The following is a 26,617-nucleotide window of genomic DNA, read 5'->3' on the forward strand; positions in this document are numbered from 1 at the left end:
TGTGACACAGGGGGCAAGAGGCTTTCTGAGGACGTCAGGAGGGAATGCTGGGATATGAATCAGATAGACTGAGGGCTGGATGTGAGAAAAGCCAGCAGCACAAGCTCAGAGAACACACAGCCCTCTGCCATGCAGACTTCAAATGAGCATAGTCTCTGAGGCATGTTTTTACTGAGAAGGGAAAAGAAAGAAGCAAGGGAGAGAGAGAGGGAGAAAGACAGAAGGAGAGTGAGAGAGAGAAAGAGAGAGAGAGAGAGAGAGAGAGAGAGAGAGAGAGACCATGACACCCATCCTTCTCTCTTTGTTGTTTATCAGCCAAGAGCACCCCTTGTCCACCGACCAATTATACAGGCAAAATGTTTTTTCAGGGAAAGAAAAACCCTCTCTCCTTGGTGTAAATCACCAGTGAATGATTTAGCTGAGGCGATGACCTCAGGTCAAGCACCACCAGTTTATCTATCGCTGGTCAGTTTGTACCACTTTCAGGAAAGTTATCCCTTAAAATTGGGCAAGAGCATAGAAACACAGCATGCTCTGAACTTGACTTTGAGATTGCATTGTTACATTTAATTAAATTATTTTTATTTTTAAAAAAAAAAAAAAAGAAATCCCCTCAAAAGTTTTTTTTAGTTCAATCTGTTCTATTCAGTGTTAGGAAGAAAAACAAGTTGATCAAGATCTTATAATCCTATACAATACAGTTTGCTTACATTGGTTTTTACCTTCTACACAGGTTGTACAACATTTTCTGTTTTTTAAGCAGGTAATACACTATAATTCCACCAAAATCAACTAATCATTATTAGTTCACAATCATTATTATTTGGTGAAACAATGTACATTGAGACCATAATAATAGGTCATGTTAATTAGTGTATAGGCCTATAAATAGTGCAATACCTTGTACATGAGAAACATTTGTATCAGATCGGTTTGCTCTCATTTTTTATCTACATAAACAAACGTCTGGTAAATACGGAATGAGCTGTGCGGTGAAGTTCATCTTACATTGATCGTTTCTTCACCATGTGTCGCATTTATCCTGAAGACCGTTATGCTGCAGTGTAAATAAGCTACTGCATACTGTTTATACTCTAAAACGTCAAGTATCACATCTTTGACAACTTCTAAAGTTTCCGTCCGTTTGAGTGAAATGGTCAGTAAGATCATATATATCCCCAGCGCTATCATATCACACTAGAATCTGCCTGAACTGTCCGAACATCTACAATATTTTCAAATTCATTGGTGAGGCCAAGGAATAGCCTAATATGCAAAAGCCGAATTAATTCACCAATCATATATTTATTTTCTGTTTAAATTTCCACTGACCTTTAACATTTGATGTCAAAATATATACAGATGGATACTACAGCTAATTGACGAACGAAATTAGTGCGTAAATGCCAAAAAGGTAAATACGTTGTCGTGTTATATTATATGTTTAATGAAAGCTCAGCGTGTCCTAGCTCTATTGGGCAACACCCATGCCTGCTAGAGTCACAGCAAGTGAACCCTGCTCCTGTTCCTAATTTCAGTACCACGTGATGGTGGGAGTGAGTGAAGTTTAAATTCCCTTTCAGAAACCCAGCTCAATTCAGCCCCTATAAAAAATTCATCCCTTTTATAGCAGCATCTTCTATACCACTGTAAGGTATAACGTATCTGCTTGTGAATCCCTAAGAGAGGTGCCTGTATTTTAGGGAGTGCAGAGGCCGAGAGAGCGGGTATCACCACGTCAATAAAGCTGAGGTAAGGCCGACTATTTTAATCATGTGTGATTACCCAAGCATGCAAAGGATAGAGGATAGAGGCTCCGCTCAACGATATAAATACGATTAACACATCGAGTTGTTTAAGTTTATATGTGTGGGCGAGACGTGTACAGAGAGAGTCGATTCGTTATTTTCATACATTCATGGCCTTGTGCGTAAACTGGTGAGGATAGCCTACCTTGGGGCAATCCTTTCACGTCATTGGCAACCAAGCCGAGAAGAGCAAGAATGCCTATGAAATGGTAGACTTATTACTTGCAACAAAATGAGTATAAAAGCTGTAGGCTATGAAATGTGTACAGCTTTCAGTGAATGTACAGTTAACTTCAGTGAAACTGCTACCAATTTTCATCTCTCACTTATTGGTTTGTCCAGATAGTCTATAGCGTGAGTTTGACGATACCACCGACAGCATATTTTACTGTTTGGTAATAGTAGTACTAACTCCCTTAAGTCTATTTCGACTGATTCATTTCAGATAAATAACCTGTTGTTTAGATAGACAGTTTTATAGGCCTCGCTTAGTCACGAGACCTGCCGCTTTATTTTTTGGCGCCAATGATTATTTTTGGTAATGGACAGCAACATTCCCAGCATTCAATAAGTAATTCAAATAGATAATAATAATAATAATAATAATAATAATAATAATAATAATAATAATGTCTCTACTAAATTCGTTTAGTGTTTCAAAGGATATCCTACATCAAATGCCAAACTACATGAGAAGTAGCCTAGTCTAGTCTTCTATGTAGTTACATAAAAACACTCTTAACTCATAACTAATACATACAACATAGAGATTCAAAAGTATAAATAAAGTGTGTTTTTTATGTCAACTTCTCGTGGGACAAGTTTATATTGATTCTGATATTCTTAAATCTGCCGACATATGCTGAAAGTGTCAACAGTTCGAACCCAAAACCTGTCTGTCACCCTTAAAATCGGTAGTCACAAACACGCTGTCGTGATGCACTGGGTAGGCCACTACTGTCAGGCCAGTTAATGCTCCGAGGCCTGTTGTAATGGATGGCCTTCCATCACATCCCGGAGTATCCCGATTAGGTGCCAGAAAACATGAAACAAATATGATTGAGAAATGGCTGCAAAAACACCTTGGATGACAAACGGTTACTAAAAAGACGTTTAGGCTGTTACCGTTCATTTGGTCATGTCACCAGCAGATATAAGTCAAAGCCCCACCGGCCCTCCAAATTCTTCAGGTGATTTATAGGTCTTTCAGCCTCACGCTTCGACCCATTTACTGCAAAACCGCAACCATATTTCAGGGAAAATGTAGAGGAGTTTAAACACAATTCCGCTTGACCCCTCAAAAACAACCACATGCTATATACACAAGGAAGACTCATATGGCCATGCAACTGACGGAAATAAGAAATGGGGGAATTGTCACATTATTCCATAGGACTCAACGCAGATGGTGAAGACGTTTTTACCTCTTCATAAGAGGTAAATACAATGATGAAACATGAGTTGAGAAATCAAAAACGTAAAAATGGAAATATGTCAAATATTGTATAATTGTTCACATCTTAGGGAGAACTGGAACAATTCAAAATCTAATCTACTCAGAAACACAAAATAGCCTACATTAATTTACTGACAAGCACTTTCTGATACACTGCGGGTTCGAGATGTAGCCTCTGCCACGAGGTATTTGGCCGAGGGAGCACATGGGATCGAATGTGTGTCAGACGTTGCGCTACTATTAATATTAGCTCTCCATACGAGATGAGAATCTCTCGTTGGTATTGGGGCTGGTAGAAGGTCGTCTGTGCATCGAACTGTGTAGGTGTTTTGCTCGAGAGCAACGTCAGCAAGAAGATGAGAAAGGAAAGGAAGGAGGGCGCTTGGTGGAATGAGCCAAGTAATGCGTACTGGTGTTTGAACAAATCAAGGGGTTGAACAGATTCTCTCTTTTTTGCGTTTCTTAGAAAACATTACGCTGTGTGTTTCCTCGGCTCACACTGAGGAGGACCCAGCAGAGTATTGTTCTCCCTCGTCATCAGATCTACGCCAGAGTTAACACGACAGTTCATGCGTAAAGGAGTTCATGCGTAACCGGAGATCGCCGAAGTACCGTTATAGTGCACAGATAAACAAATCTATCATCAGAAGATGCAGAGCAAACCAACAGCGCCCTAGCGACGTACGACGCACTGGAACGTAACTTCCTGCCCTAACCTGGGTAAGGATAGAATATTGTCGTTGGGAAAGATATGGAGGATTTCCGCACATAATATTTCATGAGGTAACTTTAAAAATATACTCTTCGCCTTGAATGGAATTGGACTGCTTTTTAGGTCTAAACGAGGTCACGCGTATTCGGTGCGTAAGATAACAAGCTGTGTGTTAATGCGATTAAGGGGAAAGTTTATCTTATCACTCTCAATTTAATTAACGTATTAGTAGAAGCCTAGGTCAGAGCTATATTCACTTTAACATCAGCCATCCTGTTAACAACTAGTGTTTGACGTAGAATATTCTTTAGGTTGCTAAAAGTGATGTATCGATATAGAGTTTCTGTGTATACGTCCAGCGTGCTTTCAACAAACCACTTTGAAAGGTCACGGTCAATGAGCTAATGCAGTTGGTTAGAACCTCTGTATTTTTTTCGTTGCTGTCTGAATTATGTTGTTTAAAACTGTCATTTATTTTCTATGCATAAACACAACACGCTGTTTAGCCTTATTAAATGCCAAATGTATATTCAATTCAAACATAGTTCAATGGATTCAATCTGGCAATGTTATTTATTTTCATGTATATTTTTTATGTCTATTTCACCTTTATTTAAAACATTATGTTGCATTTTTAGCTATTTGAAGAACCAAAGAAATATAGAATCATTCTATGGTAAATAACCTAAAAAATAGTCTACTAATGTTATACAATTTTGAAAGTTGAGCTTGTTTTTTCGAACTTCATAGCCTTATTGAGGTTGCAATATGAAGTAGTAGCAATATTCGTTGATTATGAAATAATATGAAGAGCCATACTGTTTTTTTCTAATCTAAAGATGTAAGACAGGTCTCTGGCAAATGCACATAGAGTTCATTAATGAAATAGTCATATTCCAAAAACTAAGCATTTCTAAAATAGGCCTAATTAATAATGCAGGCCCATTCCACCGATTCAAAACATACCATCTGTTCTTAGAGACTGAATAGCAAGAGACGCAGGTAGCTTTTTAAGACATAATCGGGTGTAAGGGGTATAATACTAGACTACAATTCCCTAAAAGTATTTTGATGTGTACAAGACTAGCATGTAATGCGGATTAATGAACCAGGGAAAGCACCATTTAGGGATTCATTTGTTGCTGTTTTGTAAAGGAAATGAAACATGGCTAGTCCAGTGTTTGTGTCTTAATGTAATACATTATTCCTGAAAGTCATCGTAGAGTAGGGGATTTAGACTAGCTTAGAGAGAGCGGATGGCCTTGTGCAGTTCTAAAGGCACACAGTAATGGCCGCAGCGAAGACCTAATAGCAAAGTTTCCTTTACTCACTTCAGAGGTGAAGCCTGACATTCAGTCTGGTTGGACATCCGGGGCCTCCGTTTCTGCAAGAGCATCACATGCATAACCAGACGCCACACAAAATGGCCGATCAGGGTGAAATTTATGATAGCTGTCTCAATAACATGCATCATACCTGCACATTTTAGCCAGCGAAAGCCCAAATGGGAGAAGAGAGGAGAGGACTGAAATGTATCCATTGTCCCTGTCAATTACTAGCCAGCCATGTGCTCCAGCTTCCTGAAAGTAAACACACTATAGGCTGTGTGTCTTCCATGTTGAGTTTCAGAGCCATGCCCACTGTTATCTTTACCCAAATCATTATTTAATCATCTTCGAGAACTCACTGTCTCAATGTATGGTCATCTTTTGGCATCTGAGGACATAGGCATAGACTATAGTCCCCCCCCACCCCAAGAGCAGTGTGCAAAGACTAGTGTCTGCCATGCATAGTTTAGCGGATTATATGTCCAGAGTGACATAGATATAAACACAGCACTCGCTCACTGTGCTTAGTTAAACAGAGTAAGTGAAAGGCACATTTTCGACTGGAGAAGCCCATGGCTGATCTGCAACAGCCTCACTGTAGCTGTCAGCTCTTATCTTTATTAGACTTTTGCAAATGTCTGCGTGAGTTTACATGGAATGAAGCGCGTCGCCTTTTATCTCAAGAGTGTGCACTCACGTTGTTTACGCGCCACGAGATTAGGACAAAACTGGGCACATGCTGGAAAATACAGTCAGCTCTAGTTGTACGTGGGAGTCCACCACAGTGTTGTTTTGTGGGTGTCTGAGGCAGCACAACATGCAGACCGAGGTCTCTCTGGCCTTGGCCTCCCACACCTTTTTCATGCGATGAGAAAGAGAGAGAGAGTGAGACAGAGAGAGAGAGAGAGAGAGAGAGAGAGAAGGGAAGGGAGAGGGAGAGGGCTAGAACGAGAGAGGCAAGGAGAACCGTGAGAGAGGGGCTTCAGTGGTGACCTCGCTTAATGGAAGCCCCACTGTTTAGCCTTGTTACATAAAACCGGGGTGCAGTAATGTTGGTAGTCTAAATATTTAATGAAACAATTCGTTCAAACAAATGGATGGGAATCCCTTGAATTTGGAGGTCATGGTATGTTTACGATCCATGAGCTTTACTTCAAAAAATGTTTACCTCATGTAATAATTCTTATCTGTCTGAGAAATATGAGAAAGGGTAACAATTATAAAACCTAAAGTGGCCCTCACTTCTGCATAACCATCACCATCAAGACAGGCAACTGATATAAACTTCCAAGACTTTTTAAAAACAGCCTATATAAAAAAAGAAGACGCAATTTGGCAGTGGTAAAGATTTAGCCTCGGTTTTGTCTGTATAGCAAAAACTTGGCGAAATTTTGTACTATGCAGGGTTGTAAACAATATTATAGGTCACATTAAATGTGCTTGTCGGCAACTCATTATTTGTATATTTATGGATTTTATGTGCAGAGAGTGGTTGCCTCAGTCCTCCACACCTAGAGGAATTTAAATATAAATCTCAATTCAATAGTCCCCTCTGTCATATCAGCCGTATTTCGCTTCCAACATATGTGCACCACATGGGACATCTTTTAATCGAGAAAACATGCAAATACACACATTTATCATGACATCCTCATAGGCCAAAGTCTTTCCTGTTTGGTAACATCCCTCTAATGCTATTGTTAGGGAAAGTCTCTGGTATTTGTAAACAATTTATAAAAGCTAGTATGTAACACCGAAAGAAAAAAGGCTAAGGACACTGAGATTTTATTTAAAAAAGGATCACATTATGCTATGTCCAAAATGTTGTATTTTTAAAACAACAAATACACAGCATGATAAAGGATAACGACAGGCATGTTTTAGCATATTTTTTGGAAATACTTGTGCTGTGATTTCTTGGAAGTACTAGAGTATTGATTTGAATTCATGCCACTTGTATGAATTAATATTTTGCAAAGCTTTCAGCATTGTATAGCATATGTGAAGTAGGAGACATTCACAAAGATCAGTTCACATATTCTTATTTATTATATCTTATGCATGATATTAAATAAGTATCAAATAATTGTTTGACTTTTAATAATCATACTCAACCATAGTCATTCGTAATTTTCTGAAATGCTCTCCTGATACGAACCAGAACAAAATTCTCTTTAGAGAGCTTTCCCCCAAAGTTATCTTTGAGAGATACTCATACTATGTGTTTTCAGGAGTGTTATTTTGAAATGAATAGCATGATGCTAATCTGACCCTATTTGCTATCCTTGTACTTACAATTAATAGAATGATGTGATTTGTTATTATTAACTTTTTTCCCAAGTAATATTTCAGAGCACCTGTATGTGTCAGTCATACTCTGGAGACTATGTTAAATTCCTTGTGCCTTTGGTTGGGGACTGCTCTCATAATATACAAACATAATTCTGCTGTTGTATATAGATTTTTTTAAATAGATGATAATGTTCCTTCTTTTCAACACATTGGGTGAACAGCTATAGACATTATGAAATAACAGATTTTAAGTGCTTAAATAGATTTGCTGATAAGATTATTGAAATAATTCAATCCCTTGCAACATGATTTAGAAGACGTACAAGAGTTAACAGTAGACCACTATGGCAGTGAATCAGTACAATAGTCTGTGCTGTTTTTTTTAACAATTAAATTCTTCATTTGCATATTTTGATTGTCAGATCTGCTCAGATTTGACGTAGGTAGATGTGTGTGAGCTTGTAATGTTTGTGTGTAATGTCTCTATGTAATGCTCCTGTGTGTAATGTCTCTAATGCTCCTGTAGGTAATGTCTCTATGTAATGCTCCTGTGTGTAATGTCTCTATGTAATGCTCCTGTGTGTAATGTCTCTATGTAATGCTCCTGTAGGTAATGTCTCTATGTAATGCTCCTGTGTGTAATGTCTCTATGTAATGCTCCTGTGTGTAATGTCTTTATGTAATGCTCCTATAGACCCTTTCAACAATGAACAAAAACAATGCTTGAACATTCTATTTGGTTCCCAATCTACTTCCTCTGCTGTAATGTTTGCAGAGATGCTCCAGGAGAAGGCCTCAGCTGTGACGGATGAGGCTGTGAATGCAGCTCAGCCAAGTGGGCTTCCGGAGCTCACCACTGACTCCTCACACATGGGTCTGCCTACAACTCCCAGCATCCCCAGCAACAGTGAGCCTGATCAGGTAACAAACACAGCGTGTGTCCCAAGGCTGCTAGAAGCCTTAAATAATACATTATGAAAATGTTACCTTGCACTATAGCAGTGTAATTCATAGATGAAACAGTATGTAAAATAGTATTGTATTATGTTGCTTTGTCCTACATAGATTTAAGATTTAATAAATAAAATGTTTGGGTATCCTTGTAAGCACAGTATCCTTGTAAGCTTTACAAACATGTTATAAACAAGTAATGTTACGATTTTGCAAAACAAATGTCTTAATGCCTTGTTTTACCTTATATTTAAAGCATTATACTTTTATGTTATAACATTTATTTTTGACCTATTATGAATATTCAGTTGTGACAGTTATGAAGACATACGTCAAACATAATATGTTATTAACATGTTATAAAGCGTTATGAGCACATTTATAAAATGTATTTGTAAGCACCAGCTTTAAGTAAACTGCTATTGACATATTGTCAGAACCAACCCCATTGCTCAACAAAACTTTGAGTTCCCTCTTAGAATTGTTGTAGTTTAGTTTCCAGTCTGGATGATATGATGAAATAACAAATGCAATTCATCTATGTCTGTCATCTGCTTCTGTCTTAGCCAGGGAAAAGTACTGAAAATAAATGGCTGAAACAGATGACCAAAACCTACTATGCTGTTCAAAAATTCACAACTTTTTGTTTTTCTGTCACTGTGCTACCAGAGCATAGAGAACATCAAGGTGGTCCTCCATGAAAGAGAACTGTGGAAACGGTTCCACGAGGCAGGAACCGAGATGATCATAACTAAAGCTGGGAGGTGAGTCAAGCCAAAGTGTGTCTTGTGTGGCAGATCGTGTGCTTTCCGGCAGCGCCTCATGTGAAACTCACACCATCGCAAGCAGTAGCACAGAATCTCCAGCCATGGCCATTTGTGTCGAATATATCCATCACCACGAGTAGTTTCTCTCAGCAAGCCCATCAGCGGTAGCACTGACAGCAATTATAATATCTGCTTTAGACTTATTGCTACATTGTTGGTAATATGCCTGAGGTAGTCTGTCCTCCTGCACACTGACGAGTGGGGTTTGAATTCCTGCCGCGATGAATATTTAATTGGAAACACAAACGGCTGCCCGGTGTGTGAGATTTAATGCGGCCCGCAGATTAGGACCGGGACCCCTGGACATTAAACAGAAGATGAGTCAGTCCATTCTGCCAGCCTGGGCTCACCCGTTCTCTAAGCTCTCCCTCCCTGCGCACAATGTAAAAAGGTCACTGCCATTTTTCTTCTAACGCCGCAGCGCCGTGAGAGATGGGTTCGTCTCCCTGTCGACTGATAAAGTGCGTCGAGGCATCTCTCGTGCCTTTGAAGCGCCAAAGGAAAGCGCTCTGCTGCACAGCTGCACAGGGAAAAGGGGAGATCGCGCTTAGCTGCTTCTAAGCAGTAGAACAGGCCACTTCCTCGGCATACGTTAGCCATGTTTCAGACCGCTGTGCCATGTTTCCGTTTTTTAAGTTGCTCATGTCAATCTGAACTGTGGAACGCCACCCTCCCCCCTTAAAAAAAGATCTCTTTCCAAAGTATTTTGCATGACATAAGTATGGATATTAATATGCGGTCCATCCAGCTATCAATTTGTCAAAAACTCAGCGGGTTGCCATCATGGCCGCTCCTATGAAAATGGAAGATGATGTATTCGTCAGAGCTCAGCTCCATGGAGTCAGGTTTCCATGCTGACTGCACCATGTCTACACCGTGTATATAACGTGGGCCTTATTGGCGGCCGCTTGTTATTCTCTTCCCAGCGGCAAACAGAAGTGGGACTGTTTTTGGAGTTTAAGGATTTACCAGAGCAGAAAACATGCACGATCAACAGTAACTGGAACAGTAAATAATAAAATAGAGATTTATTTTTTTATGAGAATAAAAACAAAATTGGTAATTGATAATATTTCCTTGTAAATTTGTTTTTATATATGCAAGCTTGTTTGTAAAAACCAATGTCTGGTTTGTAAAATCACGTGTAGAAAAAAAAAAACGTAAGAATAATATGGAAAAGCAAGTTGATAGAACATGTCCTTGGGCGGTGAGTTACCATGTAAGGTTCTGTGTTTTTCGGCGCAGGCTGACTGTAGAAGGGAAAAATGGGTCACGCTGTGTAGAATAGAAATGTGTCAGTCAGAGGTTCAGAGAGAGTGCACGCCGTACCTCTAGGGTGGCACGTTGGAATGGAGGGTGCTGGGGGAGGGTGTGTGGTGGTGGGGGTGAGTGGAGTGGACTGTGTGTGTGTGTGTGTGTATGAATGTGTGTTATGATGGAGGCTGACTGCCTTGTTTACGGTATATATGGGAGGCTGTGGGGACTCCCTCCGTTGGCCGCTGCCTCCTCTCTGGTCCTCTGATCCTGGTGCTTCTTCTTTTTCTCCGTGGCCGGGGCAGGCAGACGGGCGGGCGGTGAGGCCTGGCCTCAGCAGTGGCGTTCGTGACGAGTGCAGCATGGCGCCTGGCATTGGCGGTGTCTCCCAGGCTCCTGGAGCTCCATCATCCGGCTGCGGCCGTTTGATCTGCCCGGCGCTGGGCTGGGGGGGCTCCGCTCCGCTCGGACAGGATGAATCACAGGGGCGATGGGGGAGAACTAAGAGAAACAGCTGGTGCTGTGTGTGTGTGTGTGTGTGTGTACACCAACAGTGAGATGACGTTCCTATTTCTCATTCTCCAGTCTATCCCCTCTGTTTGCTGATGTGAACAAAAACTGACACACACCACCACCCGTGGATTCATTTATTTATGCTAAAAAAAAGTCCTTGAGTAAAGAGAGTAAAAAATAAATAATAAAACAAGATAGCAGCACAGCCACATACTTTCTAAATATGATATTTCAATCTGAAAAATGGTATCTCTCTATAGGTCTTTATTGTAAACCAAATAGAAGTGGCTTGACTGTGCAGGGAAGAAAAGTCTTCCAGGCTGCCGCTGCTTCCTGAGCGAGCTACCTACGAGTGGAAGCGTCAGGATGGCGGAGCCACTAAGAGACCCTATTAGACATGCCATGTGATCTAGTAGGGATAGCACTAAGTGCAGTGGCGGACTTCGCATGGAAAATAGGCATTCCTTCGTGCTGTAAGAGAATAGTTTCATGCCTCTTCCTCTGTGTAGTTGTCATCGTCATTATTTTGTATTTATTTCAACAAAGCTCTGCGGTAGATAGATAGATCTTTATTGTCCCAAGGGGTAGATAGATAGGTCTTTATTGTCCCAAGGGGTAGATAGATAGGTCTTTATTGTCCCAAGGGGTAGATAGATAGGTCTTTATTGTCCCAAGGGGTAGATAGATAGGTCTTTATTGTCCCAAGGGAAAAGGATTTCCACATAGTAGGACATGCTCCATTGCAAAAAGATGAGGTAGGCACAACATCACATCACATACAACACGTTCCCGATGTGCACAAGAACATACACTTCACATGATGTATATAATATACAGATAGTCACAACACAGCCCGTAACATTAGATTAGATGCAACTTTATTGTCATTTAGCAGAGTACAGGTACAGAGCCAATGAAATGCAGTTGACATCCAACCAGAAGCATTAAATACCAAGTGCAGGTAGAGTAATGTTGTGTATAAAATAGAGATTAATAATGCACAGTGTATAGTTGGATAAACATACTGAACATAAGAGACACAGGTGATACTGGGTCTCTACATCAATTTGATGAGTGCAGCAATGGCAGAGGGGACAAAAACTCTTTTAAAAAGAGTTAGTGTCTCAAAGTCTGTTTGGGCCTCCACTAAAGCGAGAATGTTAAATAAGAATTCTGAAGAGCATGTGGGACATTTTGGTCGTATCCAACAGTGATATAATAGCTCAAGTGTTTTGTATTTCAACGCACCAGCTTGGCATTCATTTAATGAGCTTAGAATGTGACAGTAATGCAGCTCCAGCATTCATCATGTAGACATTGTTCCATTTTAAACGGGAAGATTCATCATCAGATTGATACATACTTGAGCAAGTTACCCATATCATTCTGAAATAATCTTTTTTGAAAAGTAAATAAATGTGTATGATACAACTTTTTTCTGCAGAAGTACAACCCCAAATCAGAAAAAGTTGGGACATTGTGTAAAATTCAAATAAAAACAGAATGTAATAATCTGCACATTTCGTAAACTCATATTTAGTTGCCAAAAGGACACAGACAACATATCAAATATTTAAAATGACATATTTGACTATTTCATGGAAAATTTATGTTCATTTTGAATTTGATACCAACACGTTTAAAAATAAGTTAGGATGGGGGTAACAAAATGCTGGAAAAGTTGTGCAATGAAAACAAAATGAGGAATGTTTCACAACTAATAAAAAGGGGTATGAAAAAAAAGCATCCCAGAGAGGCAGTCTCTTAGAAGTAAAGATGTAGGGGTATTCATCACTCTGTAAACCTGTGTGGACAAATGATGAAACAGTGTCATTTTAATGCTTCTTCACATGAAATTGTGAAGTATTTGGGGAGTGGATCATCTACAGTACATATTGATGGCACTGCATTAAAACCAGACCTATTTCTGTAAAGAAAATCATTGTATGGGCCCAGGAAAACCTCTGATAACCATTGTCTATAAGTATAGTATGATACTCAATTCAGAAATGCCAGTGTAAACTTTACCAAGCAACAAGTAAAATTGTATTTAGACATGATACAGAAATACCATCGTCTTCATCTGGGCCTGAGCTTGTTTAAAATGGACTGAGGGAATGAGGAAAAAGGTCCTGTGGTTAGACCAACCAACATTTGCAATTCTTTTTGGAAATCATGGACTTATCTGGGCTAAAGAGGAGAGGGCCTATCCAAGTATCCAACTAGTTTTAGTGCTCAGTTCGAAACCCAACCTCTATGACGGTGTGGAGGTACATTAAGTCAAGTCAACTTTATTCTATAGCACATTTAAAAACAACTGAGTTGAACCAAAGTGCTTACAAATAAACATAAAACAATGACAATGGTACAACAACAATAATCATATAACATGGGGCAGAATAAATAAATAATTAAAATAGTAAACAAATTATTTAAAAATAAAATAAAGAATAAAGAGTGTGTGTGTGTGTGGGGTATTAAGGTAGATTAAAAGCTTGAAGAAAATGAAAGTCTTTAAGTTAGACTTAAAGCAGTCAATGGTTGGAGAGGACTTAATATGTACAGGTAGACTATTCCAGAGTTGGGGGGCAACAACAGAGAAGGCTCTATCACCCTTGGTTTTAAGGCGTGTTTTGGGGATACAGAGAAGATTCTGAGATGAAGACCTAAAGTGATCTCGGAGCGCTGTACGGAATTAGTAGGTCACTTATATAACTAGGTGGCAAACCACTGAGGGCTTTGAAGACAAAAAGTAAAATTTTAAAATGAACTCTGTGCAGGTAACCAGTGCAGCTTAGCCAACACAGGAGTTATATGCTCATGTTTCTTAGAGCCACTTAATAATCTAGCTGCTGCATTTTGAACTAACATTTTGAATGTTATACATTAGTGCTTACAGCATGGGCATCTTGAATTCTTAATGATGTATACAGGTTTTGAGCAACATACTGCCATCCAGGCAATGCTTTTTTTCCCAGGGAAGACCTTGAATATTTCAGAAAAACAATGCCAAAATGAATTCTGCACATATTTAAGTATTTCTCCATAGAGGAAGAGTCCAGGTGCTAAAATGGCCTGTCTGCAGTCAGACCTGTCAAATTAGGTGCATCATGGAATGAAAAACATGATTAAGAATACCTCATACTGTTGAGCAACTGAAATCCTATATAGAATTTTGTTAAATGAAGAGGTGAAGCAGCACAGTGGTAAACATTCCCAGTCCCAACATTTTTTGAAACATGTTGCTGGAATGAAATTCAAAATGATCATATATTTTCCATGAAATAGTCATAATTTTCATTTTCAACATTTAATATGTTCATGTCCTTTTTGCTGCTAAATATGGGTTTACAAGGCTTGTATAATATCAAATTGTGTTTTTATTTGCATTTTACACAACATCCCAACTTTTTCTGATTTGGGGTTGTATGTATGATATTAGATGTTGAGTTTCCAGTCCTTTTCTCCAGCTGACCACCGTCCAAATCCAGGGATTTAACATACATACTTTATTTTAACAATCTGGCTTTTCCGAATGCAACAAATGGAGAATGCAGCTGTGGATACTGTATCCCGACCGCTGTCATGTAAGATCTGAGGAGGTAGCTGTTGTCACGCTAACAGTGTGCTAGCGTCAGGCTGAGCGGCGAGGCCTGTTTCCTGTGCTCTCTGCAGATTATAGTGTGTCTGTGTGAGCATCGTCGCACCATGATTGGATTTCAGACGTTGGACAGACATAGAGATTACCTTCCCCTTTGGCAATCCCCAATCTCTCACAGCATTAGGTGTAACTTACCTCGGGTGCCCTTCGCATGCCTATTTCCTAACAAAATCCCTTTGAAGATGGGCACTTTCAAATACAGTCATGGTTGATCATCAACCTTGTATATCCTTTGTCTACAGCTATATTCTGTAAATACAGCCCATTGGCAAAGGCACCAGCAGATAAAGCAGTGTGCTGTAATGGAATGCCCCAGGAGACTATGATGAGTTGGCTGTATAAATCGTTATGCATTCTTTCTGCCATTAAAAAGCACTTACAGTTTATTAGGGCAGGTTCGCTTTGCAACTTACTTTGACGCAGATGGGACGAAAAAAGAAGAGTAGAGCCGCTTTCGGGAAGAGGTTACCGAAGGTAGCCCCATTGATGTATTTTACGAGCGTGTCTGCTATATTAGCATACTATGTCTGTCATCCTAGGCTTTCTTGCAGAGGAGCAAAAATCGGCATTCCCACATTTTACAGAGCCGAGTCTATCCCTAAAAATATATGCCTGCCTACAAGCAAATTAGTACCAGGCAAGAAGCAGTACTCCATGCTGTACATGGGGTTGCTTGAGAAGACATTGGATACAGCCTGCTTTTCATTTATATATTTATCGTTCGGTTGAAGTATAATTTTTGTTTCGGTCTTACAAAGCAGGATCTCATCTACAGTGATGTTTAGGAGTACAGTAGAACCCTGTGCCAGTAGTCCTCTGGAATAACTCATGTCCTTGGGGAATTCGGACCTGGAGATTCCATGATGTGACCTGTGCTGTCTTCAAGAGACTTATCTGTGTACGAGGACAGGTTGAGCTGCTATCTCACCGCTAATCGCAGGCTCATCTGCTTGCAGAAAACACTTCCTGCAATGTCTGTACACTTGAGACCTGCTAAAACCTCTAGTAAGACCTTTAAAGAAGGTCTTATCCTGTCTTAATGGCATTGTCCAAGCTGTTGACTGGACACCTCAACCTAGAAGTCTGATCTTCATTACTTAGTTGGATGGAGGATGAGGATGACACATTATGGACACTAGTTTTAATGCACTTGTTAAGTTGTAAAAAAAAAGAAGCGTTCGATATATGTCAAGAACATGTAAACAACAAAGATAAAGAATTTACTGATGTCATTGGAAGTTAAATTGGTTTATCATAAAGAAAGAAATGTGCACACTAAAAGGTTCGGTTAGAAGAAATCACATTGACTCTTATATGGAGACAGCTCCAAGTTCTTGACATATGGTCGTACAGTATTAACGCTACTTTATGTCCCTTAGGAGGATGTTCCCCAGCTACAAGGTGAAGGTCACTGGCATGAACCCAAAAACAAAGTACATCCTCCTTGCTGACATTGTTCCCGCAGATGACCACCGCTACAAATTCTGCGATAACAAATGGTATGTATGGGACATTTCATTTTTTTTTTTTATAAACACCAAGTGGCAACATTACTCATTTTAGGGAAACACCTGCCATCATCTTGTAGGTGTGATGGGTTGGAGTAGAGCCTCAAACTCTAGATTGAGGCTCCATTTATGTGACAGAGCCCTACCTCTCTATAAGTTTCTGGCTGTGGTGAGCATGTGAGTGATGTGTGTGTGGAATTTGTGGAATGAGAGGTGTGGGGGAACAGTCATAAAAAAAGAGTTGCGTGGAATCATGCAACTTAAGCATGCATTGCTGTTTGTAATGGCTTGTATTTGTCCACATTTCTACTTGTTGTTTAAGGTATGTATGATGTACATAAGCATACCAACACATACCTGTAAGAAAAGTAATGATTTTACCCTGTGCACTGTACAACATGCATGTGAGGGTTGTAAGTCCTAGGCCGCTCCATCACATTAACAGTAACATATGAAAGTGATGATCTATGTTTGGGATGACTAAGTCTCAGCAGTGCAGTCGAGAAGGACGTTTATCGCTCACAGCTAGTTTTTGCTTGAGCTGGCTGGGGACTGGCGGCACGGCTAATGCTAGGCTGGCTCCATCTGTGGTGATGCTGGCCCGTCCCTGTAGGCACATGGCCTCACAATTGGCTATGGCTGTCTCTCTCTCACACACAGAGTGAGAGAGAGCGATAGAGAGAGAGAGACTGTGACTTCATTATGTTTGTGCAGTGTTTTTACCCTGTGCATTGTAATGTGATGTCGTGTAAGTTTATTCATTCTCACGCACAGCCATTCCCATTCCCACAGCTATTCACTGTCAGTGGTAGGAGCATAGGCATAAGTCTCCACTAATTTGCTCTTTGTTATTCAACATTAGGGACTGGTTGCTGTCAAATCCAGACAACTAAGAATGAAAAAAAAAAAACAGTATAGATAACTCAAAGTGAAAAGTGGAATAAATCACTGTAAAGTACTGGGAAAAAGATGAATATATCATTTTCTGAGTGCCAGAGTTGGGAAAACTGTCTTTCAGCCCAAGCTTGTCTAATCAATGAAGCTTTTCTCTTCGTGTTTATTAGCCCAGCTTCTCTCCTCCCACGACAGCCACAAAACAACCCTTTGCTATGCTAGCTGTGGATTGTCATTAGCACACAGTTAATTATTCACGGATACTGGCAAGCGGCCTGTCAAAACCAATGGGCTTACAACAGCTGGGTGATCCGCGTTGTCCTCTCCGTGACCGTTCACCGCAAGCTACATCACACGAGACGGGCACTGTGTGCGCCGATGCTGCGCGGGCAGTCAGTGAAAAAAAAAAAAAAAAAAACCTGAAGAGGCATACTTTTTCCAGTGCAGACTACAAAACAAAACAAAAATGTGATGCCAACAAAATCCTCAGTTAAATGAAAATAATCCCTTCATTTCTTATAGTAGACTGGTATTTTATGGCCATTTTTTCTCCCCCAAGATCTGTGGGATGGCGTGGAATTTTTGCCATTGCCAGCAAGGGGCCTGGAGTTTCTCAGCAACACCTTGGAGGCACATAATTAGCCGTGATGTTACGTTCAAAGCAGCCACAGCCCCTTCGCCACAGAAGGAGCTATTCTTATAGTGCGACTGGGAAAAAATGTACACAATCTGTATATGCCATCAGTATCCATATGATGTGTATAAAAACCACCCTCTCAAGCAGAGAAATTGATGGTTGTTGCGTGACCATGAGTAGTACTTGGTTCGGACATGACGTGGCAGTGGTCGACATTGATTCCCTGGCCCTGAATCCGACAGCTGCAGCCATGGTGTCTTGAGTGGTTGTTGTTGGAGCTACGCTGTGCTTAAGTCACCAGGACTCTCACCTCCTCTCTTTCTCTCTCTGTCCAGGATGGTGGCAGGAAAAGCTGAGCCGGCCATGCCTGGACGGCTGTACGTACACCCGGACTCCCCAGCCACTGGCGCTCACTGGATGCGACAGCTGGTTTCCTTCCAGAAGATGAAACTTACCAACAACCACCTGGACCCTTTTGGCCACGTGAGTGACTACACAAGCCATTCATCTGCTCCAGTGAATGTGGACGGATGAGTGGTTTGAGATGCATTCTGGACGTTATTCTGCTGTGCATGCTTGGGAGGGAGTGTGCATATTCACATTCCCATACTTGATTTCCAATGGCAGACATGTTTGCCAGTCAAGTCTCAGAGGCGCTCAGGTGAAATGAGTTCAAACCTATTAGCTTATTTTGAATCATTTATCTTTAGAAACAAAACTACATTTCGCAATAATGTTCAATAATCTTCTATGTAAATGTAACTTTTGTGATAATAAAAATCAGTTGCCATTTTCAAAGTCTTGTTGTTGCAGAGAGCACAAGGTGCTGTCGCACAGCCAACTGGCTTTGTTCAAAAATACTTTTGAATAATGGGCAAAAAGGTTTTGTTGTAAAATACTTTTATTGAGAGATTAAACGCTTAATGACTTCTAAGTGGTTTGCTGGCATGCATGTCTGTTCACAAGCCTTGACCCCCTGGATGTTGCCCTGTGTGTGTGGCGTTGGGAATATGAATCCACAGCTTTACGGAATGCCCATATCCGTATGTTATAGTGCCTTGCGTGGTTAGAAACAATGGCTGCACTCAACCTTAGCAGGATTTCAAGAGGCAGTCAAGAGGATAACTTGAATGGCAAGTGAAAATGGGTGCTAACAAGTTGAAATCCATTTCAGCCACTTTTTTACTACAAAACAAGTATGAGGCTTTTTCTTTTAAATATTTTTTATAGATCATGTTAATATCAGATTAACAGATATTTACTAGTAGTTTTCAAATACAGGCACATTGTATTGATCTGACTTGATGTGTATTGAAATGGAATATACAGTCTATTTAACCACAGACATACCGGTACATGGAATATATATACTGAGATAGTCCCTTCCAAGAAATTACAAAGTATTTTAAAGACACTCTGGAACAGCAAGCTGGGAAGAAGAGGGAGAGACAGCAGAGGGAGAAAGAGAGGGAGCACTCGGTTAACAGAGGTGAAGAGTGCGACCGTGGCAGTGCCGCCCAGAGGGACTCTGGGATTGCTTGTCTGAAGTCATCCCGTCAGGGGGAGCTCATTAGGTTCATAACCTGTCGGATCAGCGCGGGGTCTGCCTGTCAGGATCAGTCGAGCCCCTGCGACGTGATAAGGGCGAGTAATGAGGCCGGAGCGGGGCCGGCTAAGCCAGGCTGACGCCCACACCAGCAGGGGCGCCAGGGCCTCCGCCGGGTGCTCCACACCACGGCACCAAGAACACCATGGCAAAGCCTTTACAGCCAACACCAGCCGCACAGTGGGCCCACTGGTGGGGGAAGCTAAAGCACAGGCACATGCATGTGAACACGCAGCATGCTGACCAGAGCCAACAGTACAGTCAGAGTTCCACTAGTGTCTTACTTTTAGAGGTCTTATGCAGAGGCTGTAGTTTTGGCAGTTTGGCATTTTCCAATCAAAAGTTTCATTCAAGTTCATTTTAATGAAAAACCAACTTGGCACATTTTTTTGTGTGGAACATTTGAATAATATTTGTGATGACTTTTTAATTGGTATTTTTGTGTTTTAATTGCACATACAAAAATAAATATTTTAAACTCTAGCCAACTTTTTTTCAATAAACAAGCCTAAAATAAACTGGATCTAAATGCCTCAAACCACGTGGAGTTTGAAGAGGGTGACGTCAAGCCCTTTTAATTCCAGGCATCCAGACTGGCCCTCTGCACATCGTCAGCAGTAAAAATATTATCTCTGATCTCAGCCTCCTTTGCTACTGTTGGCCTGATGACAGCGCTGATACTCCACACCCTCAACTTCTCCTTTATGAGCTTAATGTGCTGGGCTGAGTAGGGCTGGTCTGTCCCACACGCAGGACGGGCAGATAAGGGTGAATTAGTGCAAGTGGGGGTAGTGCCTTGCTGTTTAATGAAGCCGCTGGTGCTGATCTCAGATCAGAGCAAAATTGAAGAATCAAGAGTGCCAAAGAACGAAAGCAGATCAAAGGCAGCGTCTGTGTTACCTCCTTGTCGTCCAGAAGCTTCCTGATCAATACAATTAGTCTGTCTGCTTTGGTATCACCTGGCCCATAAATATTACCTCAAAGATGCCAGACAAGCAGACAAAAGGTCACATGTGTGTCTCCAGTCCAGCCCGCCTAGCTGACCCAGACCCTCTCAAAACCCCCACCTCCCCGCCCTGGCTCCTGTCTGCCCCTGACGTAGCGCTGGGCTGGCCTGCCCTCTGTGTTAACCTGCCCGTGCCCTCTGTGTCTTGTCACTCCTGACTCCTCTTAGGGGAGAGTGCACTCTCCAGCCGAGGAGCCGGCTCCATGTGGATGGAGAGGGGGCGGAGAGAGGCTCTATCGAGTAGAGGAGAGTGGAGGGGGGCCTGATGTTCATTGCCCCTGACAGAACTGTGCTGGGGATGACCCTGGCCTAACGCTCCAGTGAGCTGCAAACACAAGGCAGCTCCGAGCACCCTGAAGACCTAGTAGTGCACCAAACATAAACTACTCCATGTATTATAGATATGTCATTTAATTTAAATCAATGTACTCTTTACATTTAAAATAAAAGGACTCTCCATCTGTTTAAAGACTTATCCACGTACAAAACACAGGTCTACCAGATCCAGATATAGAGACTATTCTGCAGTGTGTTTTATACACTTGAACAGTATGGATTGTGACATTTAGCAAACAAGAAATTGATTCAATACGCCATACAGATTTACTACATTTGGCCAAGAATTGTAGGCTTTAGAGTCATAACTTGTTATGGTAAAATACCTACACCGTAATATGTGGAAAAACTGACCACTAGGTTTACACTGTGGGGCTATTCATACCCAGGCAGTGACACCATTTGGCAACAGAATCTGGGGGTCAACGTGATGGATTAAAAAAAGACTGAGCACAAACACGTTAGCACAGGCTCTCTTTCACAGTGAGGTGTAGAAGGTGTCTTTGGGCTCCGGCTGAATGCGTCTGGTCCTGTTTGCCTACAGATCATTCTCAACTCCATGCACAAGTACCAGCCCAGGTTGCACATCGTCAAGGCGGACGAAAACAACGCCTTCGGCTCCAAGAACACGGCGTACTGCACTCACGTCTTCCACGAGACCTCCTTCATCTCTGTGACATCCTACCAGAACCACAAGGTATTCTGGTCAATTTTTAGGCCATGGGTCCCCATCGGTAATGTTGCAAATGGTCACTATGATTCATATGTGGCACAAAAAAAAAATCCAACTTCCTGTCTTAATGAGTTCTGGCATACTGATCTTAAACCGCAAGAGATGGCGTGCCAGTACTGCACGAAATGCAAAGCCTTACTTACGACACATGCCGAATGTGCTGCATGCTTTCAATTATGGAAACCCAAATATGGGCGTGATATGTACAATTTACTGGACTGAATCCCTTTAGCGGTTCAGACATCACATGCTTGATTCTCTTGACAGATTACCCAGCTGAAGATCGAAAACAACCCGTTCGCCAAGGGCTTTCGAGGCAGCGATGAGGGGGATCTGCGTGTGTCCAGATTGCAGGGGTAAGTGGCCAACACCATGTTCTTCCCACCAAGCAGAGTCTTGGCCAGGCCCAAATAAACAAACTGCTCATGTTTGGCCTTAATCGTCTCCCACTTCCAATCGCCCCCTTTCTCCCTTGCCAGGAAGGACTACCCAGTGATTTCCAAGAGCATGGTGCGCCAGAGACTCATATCCTCACACGGTCACCTCACGGGGAAACTGGGTGCGGGGATGCTAGGAGGCCATCCACAGGTCCTGTCCCACTACCAGTATGAGGGCGGTGTCCCTCTGTCCAGTGCCGATGCCCAAGAGCCCCTTGGCAACCACTTCCCCTCCAGCCGGGAACCCAGTCTGCTCTACCACTGCTTCAAGCACAGAGGTAAAGAGCAAACCAGCTAGGGCCTTAGGTTTCTTATATTCGGGTCTTAGTTTTGGTTAACCAATTGGAAGATATACTAAGGCTTCTGCACCAGCAAAACCCTCTTGTTAAGTTCAAACAGGGACTGTTGCATTTATTGGGCTACTGCACTTTTGCAGCATAAATGAAGCATAGAATATGGAGCAGAAAATCAAAGTTAGTGGTTGTTACATAAATTATTCTCATATTATTCACAGACTGCACTTTAAACCATAAAAACACATTCTGAACATGTTGGACTAGAGGAACATGAAGATGACTTGTAACCACAAAAAATAAAATAATTACCCCTGATGAAATTTCAAAGGAGCATCTCAATATTGTTTTTATTTTCCAGAGCAACAAGTATTTTGAATTTGAATACATCATAACCAGCTTTCAGAATCACATCAAAAGGCTTCGTTGTAGCTTCTGATGAATAGAAATTATGGTTATGTATTATGCAGATTGTTTGACAAAGAGTTTTATGTTCTTGGTCATAAAGATAGCTTTTACTTCACAGGGCATCTGCCTGTAAAGGTTTTTATTATGCAAGTCCAAATAAGACATTCTCTTCTTAATTGTCTAGTTTGTGACCATATTTCCTGAAGCACATACCATAATATCCATACCAAATACAAGCTCAGTGGTAATATTCTAAATACAGATATTTTGACATCACAAAAGAAACACAGAACAATGCTGGAAGAATCAGGTCTGGACACTGTCCATAGCACACAATAAGAGATTACCACCTTCTAGAAATACTTTTTGTGGTTTACCCTACGTTGAATTGGACACCACAGACCCTTGTATTGGTGCGACTGGCTTGTGGCTACCGGGTTACAGAGCTAAATAAGTATGCTATACATTAGTTAGTTTGTGGGAAGCTGGTTTTAAGCCAACTGCAAAGACTGACAAAGTGTAGCTTGGGCAACTACCAGTAGTCAGTTAGCCATTGCTTAACACATAACTCATAGGAAATCTGTCCATAAGTGGAACATTTAGTATTGTCCAACACAGATTGTTTTGGCTCAGTTAGCTCTCTTTTGGTAACATGATTTCCATTTCTCAGATAACAGCGGCAGGCACCTGGACCTGGGTTGCAAGCGGCCTTATCTGGAGACCACACCCCAGGGGGTATCGGAGGAGCACTACTTCCGGCCCTCCTCGTCCTACGAGCCGCCCCTGCTGTCACATCCCTACTGCGGGGAGGCGCTGAGCTCCAGAGAGGCCTGTATGTATGGGGGAGTGGAGGGAGAGGCGGGCCCAGGGCCTGGATCGGCAGGTGGGGAGGACTTGCCACCGCCTTCGCTAAACTGCAACATGTGGGCATCGGTGCAGCCGTACCCACGCTACAGCGTGCAGACGGTGGACGCCGTGCCCTACCAGCCCTTCGCGGCCCACTTCACCAGCACGGCCCCAGTGGTGCCGCACCATTCGCCCTCCATGCAGCGCCCGCAACCCGCGCCCCCCGACCTGGTCTTTGGTACACAGCGTGCTCTGCCCCCGGGGCCTTCCTACTCATCCTCATCTTCTTCCTCCTCCCCGCCTGGGACGAGCTCTCGAGATCGGGTGGGCCACACTTCCCTGTACCACCACCGGAAACCGGACTCACCTCTCCGGACCCACAGGGATTTTTCTGGCTTCGCAGCCCAAAGCCCCTCCGCACGTGACTCGGCCTATCAATATCAAATGGGACTGACTGGGGTAGGAGCTCACTGGACTGAAAGCTAAAGAGGCACCTGTGCGCACAGAGGGACAATTCAGCACATGGTCGCCTTACCTATCAGATGTGTGGGTGTACCTCTGTGTCCTACCTTGGTGCTGCCCCTAGAAGCATTTGCAATTGAGATTACGATCTTAGACAGCCATAGCGCCGGTGCTGAATTGCACACTGAAGCCATAGTTAGTGAGTGGGAGTCATCCAATCCATGCAGTGTTTGCTTGGTCTGTGGTTTGTGCGAATGAAATATTTATTTCAGCAGGTTTATGACACTAACAATATTTTATGAAGAGGATAAGGACATTGTGCAAATCGTGCAAAGCATGATATCTTCAAAATAAACAGTGTAAGGTTCATGGTCTTTTTGCCAACTCAGAAAAAAAAAAAAAAAAAACACAAGCACAACATGTACAAATTATGCTCTTGACATGCTGTGATTGAAAACGTCTACAGTCTAAAACATATCCATTTGTCTGGCCTATATTATATACACGTGAATTTATATTTTATGTATGTGAAATATTGATTGAAGGATTTGAGTGGACTAAATAAGCTGGTTGGTTTATGCAGGTGCAAACATAAGTGCCATTTTAGGTAACAGTGGTGTCCTAGTGTTGAGACTAGGATTTGATGTCCTGGCTCAACTGTAAAATTTGATACTTGATTTGAAGTTTTCCTTATGCAGTACCTTATGTTGCACTAAAAGAAATAACAAAATTATTTACAAGCAGATAATCATTATGAAAGATTCATCAGCAGTTCATAAATAATTGTAATATTATTAGATAATAGTTTTAGATTATATAAGCAACCCTCAATGTATAGGGATTCAAGGTTACAGAGACTGTTTTGTGTCAAGTTAATTTTCACAGCTTCTCTGGACTCATGTTGACTTCAAGGCCTCACCAACAGTGTATTTATGCAAAATCTGTGCTTTAAGTTTAGATTTTTCTTTGACCTAGAAAGAATCCAGCTACTAAAGTCACCTGTGCAGTTTTTGTAAGAATAACCCAGTGGAAAGACTGGAAGCAAACTGTAGTTATTTGTGGCTTAGACTGTAAGCAGGAACAACTTAAAGGAGAAACTGAACTGGGTCTGTTCTGGCAAAGGTTGGCACTAACTAAAAACAGTCTACAGTCATTCTCCTGGAATGTCCGAAGTGGACCGTAGGTGTCTCCTCTCTTTCTCTCTCTCACTCTTTTCGGAGTTGGATGAAGCTGGAGTGGACCCATCTGATCTGCATCCTGGGCTCACTCTGACGCAGTCCAGAGCTGTGGGCTTCAGAGCGAGGGACATCAGAGAAACCCTTTTCAACCAGATGGGGGCATAGGGGCCACTCTTAAGCCTCAAGGAGAGCCGAACAGAACTGAGCAGAACAGAACAGAACAAAACAGAGAGCTCTGCTCAAATCCCTGATCCAAACGACTGAGTTGGATCAGATCCAGCCAGCAGAAAGCCACAAAGCGAGTCCTGAGAGTGTAGCAGACAAAATGAAGTAAAGTCTGCACTAGCCTTGAAAACATTAAGGATTTTGGGGAGAAGAAAGAAAAAGAAATACATGGCAGTCTTTTGACCCAATGTGTATGGGATTACTTTCTTTGAATATTTCAGTGTTTTTTTGCACACATTTGTTGAATAAATTGTATTTTTGGCCTCCCAGTTCTCAGTTCTCCTGGATGGGGTTTTGTCTTTAAAGGGTATGCTGGACAAAGTCTGTAGGGAACAGGGGGAAATCATTAGGGTTCATTAGTACCCTTGCAAGGCTGCTCAGTCTCAGGGCTGGGTGTTGGCTGAACTTCACATACATCGCTGATCTATCATTTGGAAATCTGCTTAGGACAGATTTCTTTCTTTCTTTCTCACTTTCTGGCTCTCTATGGATGTGTTTATGTGTATGCATGACTCTACTTAACCTCACTGCAGGTGTTGTTTAGCAATCTAACAACACCTGTGTCATCTGTCACAACACAAAATGGTACCTAAATATCTGTATTAACAGTATAAAAAAATGTCCACGTTTGTCAAGACCATTTAAATCCTTAAGCGGGTTTTTGGATTAACAGTAAATCTGATACTTTGGCTGGGAAGCCATGGCAAATTAACAGAATATGTTGGAAGTAGTAATTCAAAAAGATGCATGGTTTAAATCAGAAAGAGCAATCATGCGACTGTGGTCAGGACACTAGCACTGGCTAGCATGGGAACGAACAGTTGGTGGAGGTCTAGAGATCTGGGGAAGGTGGGGTAATATAGTTGGTGGGGGTCCAGAGATCCTGAGGAGGGTCTTTTGTGGGTGATTTATGTGGAGCTGCATCTCAAATGGCTAATTCTCCTGAGAGTTTCTTCCAGCCTCGGCAAGCGTGACTTTTAAAAAGTGTAGGGTGCGATGATGTCTTGAGGAGCAGGGTTTTCCCTCCTCTCGCCGACCTACAGACCACAGTCATTAGGGCAGTGAGTTACGGCCCCCTGCCTGTCCTGGATCTTGTCGGCACTCCTGCCTCTCCACTAAGCCATTCGAGGGACTGGGGTCTCTGTAGTGTAGGAAGTGCCTACTGCTCTAGCAAATCAACGGGAACTTTGGGGAGCTTGAGCCGGCAGATGAGCTGGTGAGGAGTTGAAGCAGATGGCTCTGTGCA

The 26,617-nt window shown here is 41.9% G+C and overlaps 1 protein-coding gene across 2 annotated transcripts; it reads left to right on the plus strand.

Moving 5' to 3' along the window:
• Positions 1-3,877: 3,877 nt before the first annotated feature.
• Positions 3,878-25,794, plus strand: tbx4 (T-box transcription factor 4). 2 transcript variants are annotated; one of them, XM_048265552.1, is made up of 9 exons: positions 3,878-4,047; positions 8,372-8,517; positions 9,217-9,311; positions 16,182-16,301; positions 18,177-18,324; positions 21,334-21,486; positions 21,790-21,878; positions 22,002-22,237; positions 23,331-25,794. In XM_048265552.1, exons 2-9 carry the CDS (start codon positions 8,374-8,376, stop codon positions 23,990-23,992), a joined length of 1,647 nt encoding a protein of 548 aa, XP_048121509.1. In that variant the 5' UTR covers positions 3,878-4,047; positions 8,372-8,373; the 3' UTR covers positions 23,993-25,794. The 2 variants fall into 2 exon arrangements, with proteins under 2 accessions (XP_048121509.1, XP_048121510.1); XM_048265553.1 differs by having other exon boundaries at positions 3,976-3,984.
• The last annotated feature ends 823 nt before the right edge of the window (positions 25,795-26,617 follow it).

This window comes from Alosa alosa, chromosome 15, assembly GCF_017589495.1.
Source record: "Alosa alosa isolate M-15738 ecotype Scorff River chromosome 15, AALO_Geno_1.1, whole genome shotgun sequence".
Taxonomy (NCBI): Eukaryota; Metazoa; Chordata; class Actinopteri; order Clupeiformes; family Clupeidae; genus Alosa; species Alosa alosa.